This window comes from Dermacentor silvarum, chromosome 8, assembly GCF_013339745.2.
Source record: "Dermacentor silvarum isolate Dsil-2018 chromosome 8, BIME_Dsil_1.4, whole genome shotgun sequence".
Lineage (NCBI taxonomy): Eukaryota > Metazoa > Arthropoda > Arachnida > Ixodida > Ixodidae > Dermacentor > Dermacentor silvarum.
In genome coordinates this window covers 91,126,407-91,139,302 of record NC_051161.1, presented here as the reverse complement: position 1 = coordinate 91,139,302, position 12,896 = coordinate 91,126,407, and the positions used below count along the sequence as shown (strand labels likewise).

The following is a 12,896-nucleotide window of genomic DNA, read 5'->3' as shown; positions in this document are numbered from 1 at the left end:
CAGTGCACATGTTTCGCATATGTGCGGGCCTTGAAAATTGTTGCTTTGGTTATAGTGCGGTATCGCTTATAGTGCGGTTATTCGCGACTCCGCCGACTTACGTTATAAGCGGTCTACACTGTATTTGGCCAAAATCACTATTTGCTTCGAACTCGCTTCGAACTCAAAATCCACTATTCACACAACCTTACTTCTCAGTTTTCTTCGAGAAAACAGGAGGGCTTTTCCATCTTTATGGCAGGTGGTTTCTGTGGGTAATCGTCAGGCCAATCTGTGCAACAGACAAAGGTAGGGAATGTGTGTCACGGGAGTCGGCACCGCTCCGCGCGGTTATCGGGGCTGCACGGGTCGACCGCGGCCGGCAGCCGGGGGTCAGCGTGCTGTCACATGATATTTTCGAGCCCGCCATCCTACGCTAGTCCTGTGATGGGTCACTCGAAGCTACGAAAAGAAACCGTTGTGCGCCTACGAACGACAATCGTAACAAGGGCACACCGTACAGTATTTAACAAAGATGGTGGCCGTGAACAATAGTCATCCCGTGCACTCGCTTTCGTTGGCGAGGCGGTTTGTCGGCTTTCTGAGGGTCGTGCAACTGCTGCAATCTGCGTTGATTCGGTTTGAAACAGTAACTATAGTCGCCGACACCCGACTATGTGTCTCCGATTAGGCCTAACTGACTAGACTGTGGCCAATGGTGTGGCCGTGATGAAAATTTACCACCGGTCAGTGTAATAACGGGCCACAAACTGTTGCGGAAAGCTTGTCGCTAATATTTTCCTGCGAGTGGCTTATCAGTGACCGGTCGCGAGATCACTTGTTGACGGCCTTTGAAGTGGCATTCGGCTCCGCGGTCGACCAGCCGGCAACTACCGCGAGCGCGCGTGCCAAGTTCGTCTGTTTTTTGTCCACTTTCATTTCCCTTTTCTTCATTATTTTCTACACTCCAATTTCAACTACACCTAATTTCCCGATGCTTTCCCTGTTTTTCGTCCACTTTCATTTCCCTTTTCTTCATTATTTTCTACACTCCAATTTCAACTACACCTAATTTCCCCGATGCTTTCCTTGGCTTCGTTGTCTGTTGGCTTTATGTGGTTATGACTACTAAAATCGAGCCCCTCGGTTCTCATTCTTCTTTCGTATTTCATTACGAGGGTCTCGAATCTGGCAGCCTTGATGTCATTAGGTAGCATGCGAGGGTTTATTAGCCACGTGCCTGCTCTCCCAAGATCATGTGTATCGTGACGCCATCGGGCTAAAAAGGATGTTCCACATCCGCCCACCATGGTTCTGAGTGGCGCTGGCTAACACTCCTAGGGCTAAAGTGGCAATGCACAGCGGACTGACTTGAAGTTTACATCGGCAACACGGGACACGCAGAGGTGGCAGCGCTTCTAGATTATCGCGACATAGAGCGCCCTAACCAGTATTAGTGCACCTTCCATGGTGCACTTACTTTATGGTGAGGTCTTCACCCAAGTTGCAATCGAACGAAACTTGTTTGTGTAATGCCATTGTATTTGATTTAGCGGGCACAGTGCACAAGAGAGCACTTTAAAATCTTATATAGAGTATGTCACTATTGTAACCTTCGCCAGCTCCCGCCCTAAATGAGTGACTTGGCAGTGTCTGTCGCAGTAGTACCCATGCTAGACGATGGTGTCGTTCACGGCAATAGTGGACATTGAAACACAAGCATTTGTTTATGTATAGAAAAAAGCTCGTGGTAGTGAATGGGTTATAATTTTGAGTTATCGCAGTAGCTTCGGTGCATTCAGCACATTTTAAGCTGTGGTGTTATGGGCATCACATCCCTGACAACGCTCAATACATGTGTGTGTGCTGCAGGAAGTACCTCCAGGTGAACCTGCAGGGCCTGACATCGCAGCCTTTCACAGTGGGGAATGCCACCCTGCTGGCACTGGACAACGAGCCTGTCTACCTCAAACCCCTCCACTCAACCTCACAGCTGCTGGTCAGTGATCAGTTAGTGATAGCACATTTAAAGCTATGCTCTGTTGCTGCTACAAAATACAAGCTATTGCTTAAATAGGTGGTGCCCGCACACCACGCCCCACAGTGACGGCCCCTCGGAGTATACAGTCGCCGACCAATAATTCGGACATGCTTGATTATTCGGACAGCTCCGTGGCACTACCACTGGCATTATAGACTTAATCTATGAAGACAACCAAAATTTCAGACACCTTATAGCACGTCTTGCGATAAGGCCAGTGAGTCGGGCAGAAATAGCAATACAGTAAAACGTTGTTATAGCAAAGTTGGAAGGGGGAGCCATAATTACAGTCAACGACCGATTTTCTGGGCGCCCGGTTTTTAGACATGCCCGATAATTCAGACGCCTTTGCGGCACCGTCACATACTCCACAGTGTCAATGTATGAAAACGTCTAAAATTTCGGACGCAGAAAACCTTCGCTGTCCGATTTTCTGGACTTTTTGCCATACGGTCATGGCAAAAAGGTCCGAAGTGGCATTAATCTGAAACAACTGCCACCTCCATTTCGATTATATAGTCACCTCGAACTGGCGCTGACACAGATGCGCTGGCAGCCGTAGCCACCGTCGCGGCAATGCTAGGCCTAGCTGTTTCGACATTTGCTACCAAGCTTCTTGCTATTTGGTGCCATGTTCTTCATTGAAACAATTCGCCGCTGTTAGCAATGGCGCCAAGTTCGCCTTTATAATCTTCGCCAATGGCTTTGAAGCTTGGAAAGCAAAACACGTGGCATAATGCCGGTTCCCGATAGTCAGCTTTGCCTCAATACAGTAGTGTTATACGCTGAAGCATACACGAAGTATTGCAGTGAAACATATTAAGAGTGGGAAGGGGCAATTGTCACGGGACACAATATGTACTGTGGTATGTATTTCTTATTTATACACGCATGCACCAGCCATCTCCTATCACAGTACGAGTACCGATAGGCCTAATAAGTGTACTGGCAGGCCTTTAGAGCTATTTCAGGTGTGCCTGTGGCAATCTTGAGCCATTGGGGGCAGTAAAAGGCATGCATTAATTTTTTTCGGGCATTTTCTCAGCCCCTAGGGAGTCTGAAAAATCGGACGTTGACTGTACTTTTTTATATTGATTACTTCGCTATATTCATTATTGCATCTACTGCAATGGGGATTTCAAGGGCGAATTTCACTTACTTCGTTATACCCTGTTTTGTTATAACTAGGTGTGATGGTAATTTAATTTTGATATGTTGCTGGCGCCTCCTCGAAACAAACTAGCGAAGCCTAGGCAACACTTTTTTTTTGTAGCAGTCGCCGACCGTGCCCTAACTGCAGGACAAAACCAAGCCACTATGTTGTAAAGGCTGTGTTTATGATTTGCACAATTTGCCTTGCGAGTTCTATTCCACTGTTATCATCTACCATTTGTGACTGGCTGATCCCACTGATAACACAAGACCACAGATGCTGACCACTGACAGAGTGGAAAAATGCATGAAAAGAAATAGCATAAAAGACATCGCTTGGAAATCGCAGCCACAAACTATCTAGGACAAAGGCAAGCGTATGTGCACGGAACAATGCGTTGACGAACTTGGGCCATAATCTTGGACGATCTCTTTGAAAGATACTTCCACTGTCACGACATTCTGTGGGACTAGCACCAGAGGCATCAACGGGCAGCAGCGTTTCTGCATTGTGATAAAATAGCATGCTTGGCACTGTGCCAAGAATGAGTAGACACCAATGTGTCTTGTGCTAGTCACGTGAACTTGAAGGTATTCCTGAAAGTGACGATTCAGGAATATGGCACACCTTTTTTTTTTTTTTTTGGCCATTTGTGGAATAAAGAATAAAGTCGCTTATTTTTGGCAAATCCAGTATTTCGGACTCTCAGTTATTCGGTCTCTTTGGCAGTCTTCATCGAGTCCGAATTATCGGTCGGCAAAAGTATCAAAAGGAAGGGAAAATATAGAAAGGACTGCATTGACAACACTGATTGCTCATGGCAGTAAGACAGGTCAGACATTGATATTCTTAAAGCACCTAGCAACTTCATAACATTTTGGCGAAGGTTTGTGCATGCACAAGGTTTGCATGACCTCTGAGGTTGTGGCGTTCTTCTGCTGCAACAGCATGTTGCGCCATGATCTTGAAGGCTGTGCTTTTGGTGCACTGCAATGTTGCTGCTCGTCCTCAGGCAAACTGAATTCACTGCACTTAATATGAAGTGCATGGAAAAATCCAAGTTTGTTCTACTGAACAAAATACAGAGCATCAAAGGCATGGATAGCCAAAAGTTAACTACAGAACCATTATTGGTACCAGAGACACAGAGGGCTGGCATGGGTGATGAAATATGTTGAATGTTTTAGCACCACCTATAAGAGGGCCAGATGTTAATGCCTCTTATTGCTAGCATACTGGCTCACCCATGCTGAAACTTTGTGTAAAATGGCATTTCATGGTGCACTTTGTTCAATATCATGTTTAGCTGCAGTACTTGCCCGCTTTGTCCAGACTAAGTTCGAGGTGCATCTCGTCTGCAGCGTTTCTAGACCTAGAAAATAATTTTCTTTGTCAAAGAAACAGTGCTACTATCTGTAACTGGTATATGGCAAAACAGGCCATATGTCGTGTTTTACTGCAACAGTGATAGGTGGCACACCACCACTTGGTTGGTGATAAAATTAACATTTCCTTTCTGGCATCGCTGTAGGTGACGTGTTCTCTTAAATTTCTCTGACATAACAGGCAAGTACAGCATCCAAGTGCTCTGGTAAACAAAACACACTGTTAAATATAGCGCCTCCGTGTGAAATTTCATTGCAAACAACTGAGTGGTTTTACCAGAAGAACCAGTTATGTCTCTCTTATTTATGCATTGTGCTGTAGGTGATACTGAAAGCTAACTGCAGATGAGTGGCATTACTGCACTTGCTATTGGTTACTTATGAATGCTTTTTACTCGAAGGTAGTGTAGAGTCTCTTTGTGCTGAACATGAAGCAGTACTATAAATCTGTTTGGACCCGCCGTGGTTGCTCAGTGGCTATGGTGTTGGGCTGCTGAGCACGAGCTCGCAGGATCGAATCCCGGCCATGGCGGCCGCATTTCGATGGGGGCGAAATGCGAAAACGCCCGTGTACTTAGATTTAGGTGCACATTAAAGAACCCCAGGTGGTCCAAATTTCTGGAGTTCCCCACTACGGCGTGCCTCATAATCAGATCGTGGTTTTGGCACGTAAAACCCCATAATTTAAATTTAATAATAATAATTTAAATCTGTTTGGTTCATCAGAAGTTTGCTAGTTTAATGAGAGAAATGCCCTGAGACTGTATTTTCTGTTCCGCTTCCCCGATTTTGTTCATTTCTTATCACTTGTGACAGGAAAGGTGCGAGTTTGAATCCCACGAATGCCGTAGAATTCTGTTGCTTTTCTACACTTCCCCATCCCTTATTCTCCCCAAATCTGAGTCTAAATTCCAACCGTGCAGTGAAATATACATTTGGATGAGCTGGTACGAATTTATTAAAAGTCTGCCAACCAAGAAAAAGTTGAGAAGATGACATGTGCAGCTGTGTGTGTACAGCATTACAAGGCATTACAGGCTTACACAAGCATTACAGAGGAGGAAACATCCACTTACATTAAAACATATTTTGGTTCTGAGCACGAGGCCATGAATACCATTGCCAGCCATAGCACTGCATCTCTTGGGGAGCTCAATCAATCTGTAACACTCCCAGCACAGTATCTCTCCTTGCATGCTTGGTTTTTTGGAAATTGGAAAATTGAGGTATCAACCAGGGCTATTCACCTCATTGGCAGAGCACAAAGTGAGTGCATTAATTACTCTGCCTAGGTTTTTCCATTGATAGTGTGAAAGAGAGAGAGCACGCTGTTTGTCTTTATATTCAGAGAGTGAGTCCCGCGCAAACGGCGTGCTTCCTTTGGGAGCTGCTCAACGCCGAGGGCCAGCCGCTGCGCCTCTCCTTCTCAGTGCTCTATGTGCACGGCACGGGCGAGGATCGGGTCGAAAACAGCTTCAACCACACCTTCCGCATCGAGGATTACCAGGTGTGTGTGTGTGTGTGTGTGAATGGCTCTTGAAGTGACCCTGAAAGCAAGCTTTGAATCAACATACTTATAACATGCCATACACGTGCTGTAGTGGCTGAGTGGCTATGGAAACCTGCTGCAGAAGACTAGGTCACAGGTTTGATTCCTGGCTGCCATGACCGCATTCCTACGGAGGCAGATTGCAAAAACTCTCATGTATCTTGCTTTGCATGTAAGGAAAGCCAAGCTTACAAAAGTCATTCGGAGCCCACCACTGTGACGTATCTCGTAATCCGTGTGCTGTTCAGACACTAAGTTCCACCAAACTTGTCATAAATCTAGAATGTCAAATCACTCTCCTAGAAACCTTACAATATTTGTTTCATGCCAAAAGATGACTTAGCTGAAGAGGAAATTGTGAATAGAAGCGCTGCACTAATCTTCCTGTATTTCAAGCCCCTTGCGGCGAAAGGGGCCCAATATATACTAGCTGTGCTGCCAGTCTTAAAGTTGTGCTTTGCTGGTCACTAATGCTTACTATGAATTAAATGCCTGCTCAAAGAGGGCACCGCATTCGCCCAAATAACACCAACAGAGCAATATGAAGTAGTTATTCGCTGAATTCTTCAGTAGGAAAAACTTGTAAATTGGGCCAAATTACATTTTCTTTAAATCTTGGAAGTGCAGCATGATTAATTTTCCAATTATTTGAGCGAAAGCTCTACTATGCCATGTCTCGCAAGGTCATTCATCATGTCGCAATGACCTTGAGCTGCCGGAGCTGTCGGAGCGCAAGTGTGGCTGTCGAAGCACAAGTGTGGCAGGTGTGTCGTCACGTCACGTGATCCGCTGCACAGAAAGGTCGCAGCTGCGCTCACTCGGAGCCTCGCCGTGCGGTACCACGGGACTAGGCAAGGGTTTAACGGCTGCTTCGCCGGCACTTGGTCGCTCAGCCTCGCCAAGGATGGGGCGCCGGCTGGGCCGTCCATGCGTGCGCTTCAGCACAAGCGACAGGCTGAATCCAATCATCCAGTAGATATAGCTAGACGGCAGACTGCGAAACCAGCAAAGGCAAAGTTGGCTGCTGAAACACCGGAGCAAAGGGAGGCCAGATTAGCACGTTATAGAGAAGCTTACCAAGCGCGGAAGTGTGCATTAATGAAACACTGTGTGCATAGTCTTTCTAAAACCAAGCCAAACAGGCCTTTCGCTCGGGATAACTGGGTTTACAAGAGTTAAACCTCAGCCAATTTTTTTTAGTAGTTGAATGTAGGTAAATGAATTATAAACCGGGCTTGTTACTTCATGGGAACTGGTATTGCATTTTCTCAGTGGCAGCACCAGTCCTGTCTTATGTTTACGAGTTCTTTGTGACACCTTGGAGAACTAATCTGTAACTTTAGCTTGACATAATGCTTGCCTTTATACTCCGTGTTACCAACTCCATGTAGTGCAGCGAAAACTGGCAGTTAGTGTCAGCCAACCAGAAGAAATGAGCCATAAGAACGACTTCTGTATTGTTTGTCTGTGATTGCCCACTGCATGATGCTAAGTGAGTGGAAGCTCTGGATTATAGTGGTACGCAATGGGCGAGCCTCGCTTCGTTCTCAGGAACATGCAGCCTTCTCTCGTTAGTGATCGGCTGACATTATCCCTAGCTTTTGCTGCATTGCGCAGATTTGGCAAGACGGAGTGTAATGGTCCTTTTGCATATATTTATGTTTCTCCTCTCCAGAAGCAGGTATTATGAATGGCAAGATATTTCTCTTAAATGCATGGCCAACCTTATGCATGCTGGATGTCCTGATTTACAATACAGGAGGGATTTAGCTTTGCAAACTGATTATTGCCACTGTCACTGTGCCACTGTGCTAATACACTTCTCCAATGGCGACACCTTGTGAAGCAATATTGAATTATATTAAGGCTGAACTACTGCTGTAAGTTGAGTCTGGGCCCTGCCATCCTTGCGCAGAAGTTTTGTTATCAACGTAATCTTTATATGGTAGGTTTTCTTTATGTTCTGGCAGCAGCACTCACAGGTAGGAACAGAGCGTTTTCGTTAGGTTCATTAAACGCAACCACAGGATGTTTTCACTTGTACTATTGCTCCCTGCTACGTTTCGGTGTGATGGTATTACTACAGCAAAGCATGTATGGTCTTTGAACTCTTGCTAGCAACGGCATATATCAAGTACATACTATACGTAGTACTATACCGTACTTTGTCAGCTAGGAAGTGCAAGATGAAACTTGGTAGCAACTACAGGAGCACTCCATTCTGCACTACTTGTCAATGCAGCTTTAGTGGCTGTGGTGTTCTGCTGTTTAGCACATGGTTGCAGGTTTAAATCCTTGCCACTGCTGCTGTATTCGAATCGGGACAGATAGCAAAAATGCTCAGTTTATGTACCGAGATTTCTGCTCCCATTAAAGGGGGCCTGAACAAACCCTCAGGCTTGGTGAAAAAATGCAGTCCGTGGATGCAAACATCTCAGCCAAATTTTGCAGCCGTGCGCGATGCATCGAGCTCAGAAGCGGAACGCGAAATCACCTTTTTGTCAAACAAACATAAGCCTTCTTGTGTATGTATTTCATCACATAGCATAGATTTTGTCATATAGCATATTCCCATAAATGGCTACTATTGGACAATAACTGGCATCAATCAAGAAGGGTGTTAAGATCAGTGTGCTTCTTCCTACTGTTACTGCGTGTATTTTTGCTGCAGTTTAATAAATGGGCTGAAGTAAGGGAAAATCTGCTTTCAAATTTCTATAAGAATTACGCACTTCCGGAGTAGCTGACTATCATCTGCTCACGCTTGGCCGCGGTCTATATCTTTCACCTATATCTTTTTCCACTGTGCACTAATCTTCAAAGGAAACCCAATAAGGGTTTCTAATCAGCATCGTCAGTGCCTATGTGTTCCGTTTCTACTCTCCGTTTCTTGTGCTGCTTGCCATATGATGTCATAATACCAACAAGACTGGGGAAAACTATTTAATTTGCTTTTTCATTTGCTTATTTAAACCATGCAGCACAAAATGAGGTGGCTCTGTGGCTAAAGTTGACACTACCAGTCACCTGACTGGGCCCTCAAAGCCATGTTGTAGTACAGTCAAACCTCGATATAACAAATTTGTACTTGCAGCGAAAAACTTTGTTATATTCAGAATTTCGTTATATGGAGGTTTCGTTAATTCAATGGAACTAAGATGGGGAAATAAAAATAGTTTGTTACATCACGAATTTCGTTAAATCGAGGTTCGTTATATCAAGGTTTGACTGTACATGATTGTCTTACTTTCGTTGCCACCCACCCCCCTCTCTTCCCTCAGACATTATACACAGTGCGTGTGCGAGTGGAGCCGCAGTCTGGAGCTGAGTTCTGCCGGACAGACTGTGCATGTAGCCTGCACGTGCAAATCAGTCAGCTGCAGACAACAGCGCCATCCGCACTCATGTATGAGCTCGTTCCAGACGCGACTGCCTGGGCCGTGCTTGGACGCACTGCAGGTGAGTACCTGTGTTCTTCCATTGCAATGTGGACTGGCGAGGTTCGAAGCAGATGAGTTTTTGTTAGTGCGACCGTGCCACTTTTGCCGCTGCAGGATCACATTCAGGGCATGAAAAAGAAGGCCTTCGTAAGTACTTAAGGAGTTGTTTCTTTTTCGACACTAGGCTATGCTGTAATGTGCTCTTGCATTCGCAGATGCTTTAAGTTCCGAGAGTGGCCTTTGGTTTTCTTTCTAATGGGTGTTCACTTGAAGTTTCAAAAGAAATCGTAATGCTGTGATTCTTAACTCTGTTTCATACTTAGCAGGCAATGCTACAAATACTAAAGAGACTTCCACCACTGCTCGTATATGCGACCAAAAAAAAAAAGAGTGCACCATATACTAAAGCAAGACATAGGTATGTATTGCGTAATTCGATGTAACATTAGGTCGCATCCTTTATGTTGCAAAACACGATGTAATTTTTACATGGAAGCTCCACAGATGCGAGACAATTTGCCGTCGAACAAGTCAAGTGTCACAATTCTGCTACTAGTGACCACAGTGTACAGGTTGTGCTCACAACCAAAACGTAGTACTATGTCGCATATGGGAAGCACAACCATGCACAAATTATATGCGAGTTGTAGTTGTAATATACTAGTACTAAGGAAGTACATGTATTTTGTAGAAACCATTGCACATCAAAAACAACTGCACTGTGAAATGTGAGAAGTGAGACTTCTATGACTGCACTATGCCTGCGTGGCTTCCACAGTATTGCCTGCTAAGTATGAAACAGAGTAGAGTAAAGCCTAATGGTGCAACCTGCTGGGTTGGGATTCAGTGACTTGAAAAACGTGGCTGATTTGCAGAAGCAGCTGGCGAGTTCATTGATGGTGCACATTTTGTCCTGTGTAAATGCTTTATCCTGCCTACAAAAAACCAAAAGTGTGCTGAAACTGTTGCATTTAGTTCCTTGCTTGAAACCTTTAGTATGTATACACTGCAGTTCAGCCTAACTGTGATCAGGATTAGCTACTTGGTTCTCTACAGTTTCTCGTCAGATTTTCCATGCTGACAGTGTGTTGCTAGACAAAACAATTACTGCAACTTCGACCCTCAAAGTGCAGCGTGGCAAACTCTGTTGTAATGTTACATAATGCTTAAGCCTGCAGCTGCATTTGCCAAGTTTGGCAAGCACTATGGAAATTGTCTTGCCTTCTTGTCTATGTGCAGGGGTGTTGCAGCTGAGCCCTGAGCAGCGTGAGCAGACTGTCACGTTGGAAGTGAAGCCACTGCAGGTCGGGTTCCTGCCCGTGCCCACAGTGAGGCTGTCACGCTACATCCCGTCCTCGTCGTCTGGGGGAACACCCTCCAAGAGCCTCAGTAAGTTGGTGGAGCATTGGAATCACTGTTTTGGCCTCTTGTAAGGTCAGGGACATAGGTTTGCAGGCTGTAGGTGCAGTGCTTAGCTTTTGAAATGATTTGTTCGTAGGGATCGTTGATGTGATTACTACCTTGCTGTTGTGGTTACCTTATATGTAGCTCAAAGCTGATTTCAAATCTTTCTATTTATGTCGGTTCTATCCATTCCACTCCATTCTATTCCTTTCTTATCATTCACAATTGGCCATTCATAATCACAATGTAGGCAGATCACCGCTCAAGCCATTGATGAAGCGTGAACAGGAATAACATTGCTATAGAATCGTTACATGGTCCCTGCCTTGTGTTGTTAGTGTGTCCTTCAGTTCCTTGTAGTACCAACTTGCAACGCTGGTTCAGGGTAACTGCACATTAGACTGCCTTTCCACGTCTCCTCTCTTTCTTTTGTGCAGGTTCTGAAGGCAGCAGTGCACAGGGTACTGCCAAGCTGGAGCCATTCCTGCCTGGCCAAATCTACAATTGGAGCCGAGCCACGCAAGTGCATGTGCTGGCGCCTTCGGCCAGCAGCTGCGAGCCGCCCGGCTGACAAGACGCAGCGCCGCGTGTGCATCAGAAAGGCCTCACGAGAGTGGGACAGCCCTCACCACACCCTCAGCGCTGGCCTCGCCTGTAATATTCGCTACTCCCCACCCCCTCCTCCCTTCTGGCCCATTGTACAAAGAGAGAGCGAGAGAAAAGAAAAAAGGACTGGCTACTCCCCTGTTAGGAGCTTCACAGGGACGTTTTCTCCATCTGTTGTCATCATACTTCCTGTCCTCTTAGGATGGCCTTGTCGTAATTTCGCGTTCCACGGGCCAGTCTTTGCGCCTACTGTCCTGCCTGCAGTGCACCCCCCTGCAATGACTGGCTGATGTGCGAGAGACTGATGAAAGAAAGGAAAGAAGCCTGAAAGATATTGTGGTGATATTTTTCCCACACTTCTTGTAAGTGCCGTGCTTGTTCGTGTAGTCCACTTGTGTTAAATATCCCTTTCCTGCAGCAGGCCTCCTTCAAAAAAAAAAAAAAAATAGGAAGAACTTTCTCCTCTCCTGTTGTAATGTATCAGTGACATTCCCGATGCCCTCCTTGGTGTTTCATAAGTTGTGCCCAACTGTCTTTCCTTTGGCCTACTTTGTATGTATTATGGCATGCAGGCCTTCCTTTTTCCTCCCAACTCAGTCAGGTCCTGCTTTAGGCTGTTGTACAAAGTTGAAGACAAAGTCATTGCTTCTTCCTCTAGGAAACGTGTTACGCCGTCGTGATGACAGGCATCACAAAACTCCTAGCCTCCTGTATTAAGGCCTCCTCTCGTCTCCGTCCGAAGAGGCCTCAAGGGCTGTACATGTTCCCCAAGCAACGAGGCACGTCGCGGGTGCTTTGTGTTTTGTTTTGCGCACGCCAGGGTTGTTGCGTGACGCTGTTCAGAGACGTGTGTATTGCTCTAGGAAACAAAAGAAGAATAAATAGGCGACATTGTAATTTCATGCTACCGCACTCTATTTTCCTGGGACTTCATTTAGACAAATGCAAGTCATCTTCATGTTTTGTGCCCAACTTGGTAAGTTCTTCCCATCTTGAATGGCAAAGTACGTACGGTAGTAGAACTTCGTTCGTACGTTTTGTAAAAAACTCTAGAAAGAATGTACTAACCGGGAAAACGTACGATCCGAAGTAACGAATATTCGCCAGACTAAACTGAAGTTTGCATCCACGTAATGCGAAGCGTTGCGTGAATCATTGCGGCATGAGACGCCGACGCGCGTCGAGCTCGAGGGCTCGAGCGACCTGAGATGTGCGTTGTCGTTTTAAGACAGCAATGAGAAACCGAAATGAAACCAAGCTGGTGCGCAGCACCGGAATACGATGCCGCCAGAATGAAACATGATGCTCGTGTTTCGCTCTAGTGAGCGTTTGGGCTATC

The 12,896-nt window shown here is 45.7% G+C and overlaps 1 protein-coding gene across 1 annotated transcript in view; it reads left to right on the top strand.

The window, feature by feature from the left end:
* LOC119462276 (trafficking protein particle complex subunit 10-like) overlaps positions 1-12,459 on the top strand; it is a 98,342-nt gene extending 85,883 nt beyond the window's left edge. The window contains 5 exon segments of the mRNA XM_049672915.1: positions 1,852-1,978; positions 5,907-6,065; positions 9,389-9,566; positions 10,787-10,936; positions 11,389-12,459. Coding sequence (XP_049528872.1) covers positions 1,852-1,978; positions 5,907-6,065; positions 9,389-9,566; positions 10,787-10,936; positions 11,389-11,522 — 748 coding nt within the window. The 3' untranslated portion in view covers positions 11,523-12,459.
* The last annotated feature ends 437 nt before the right edge of the window (positions 12,460-12,896 follow it).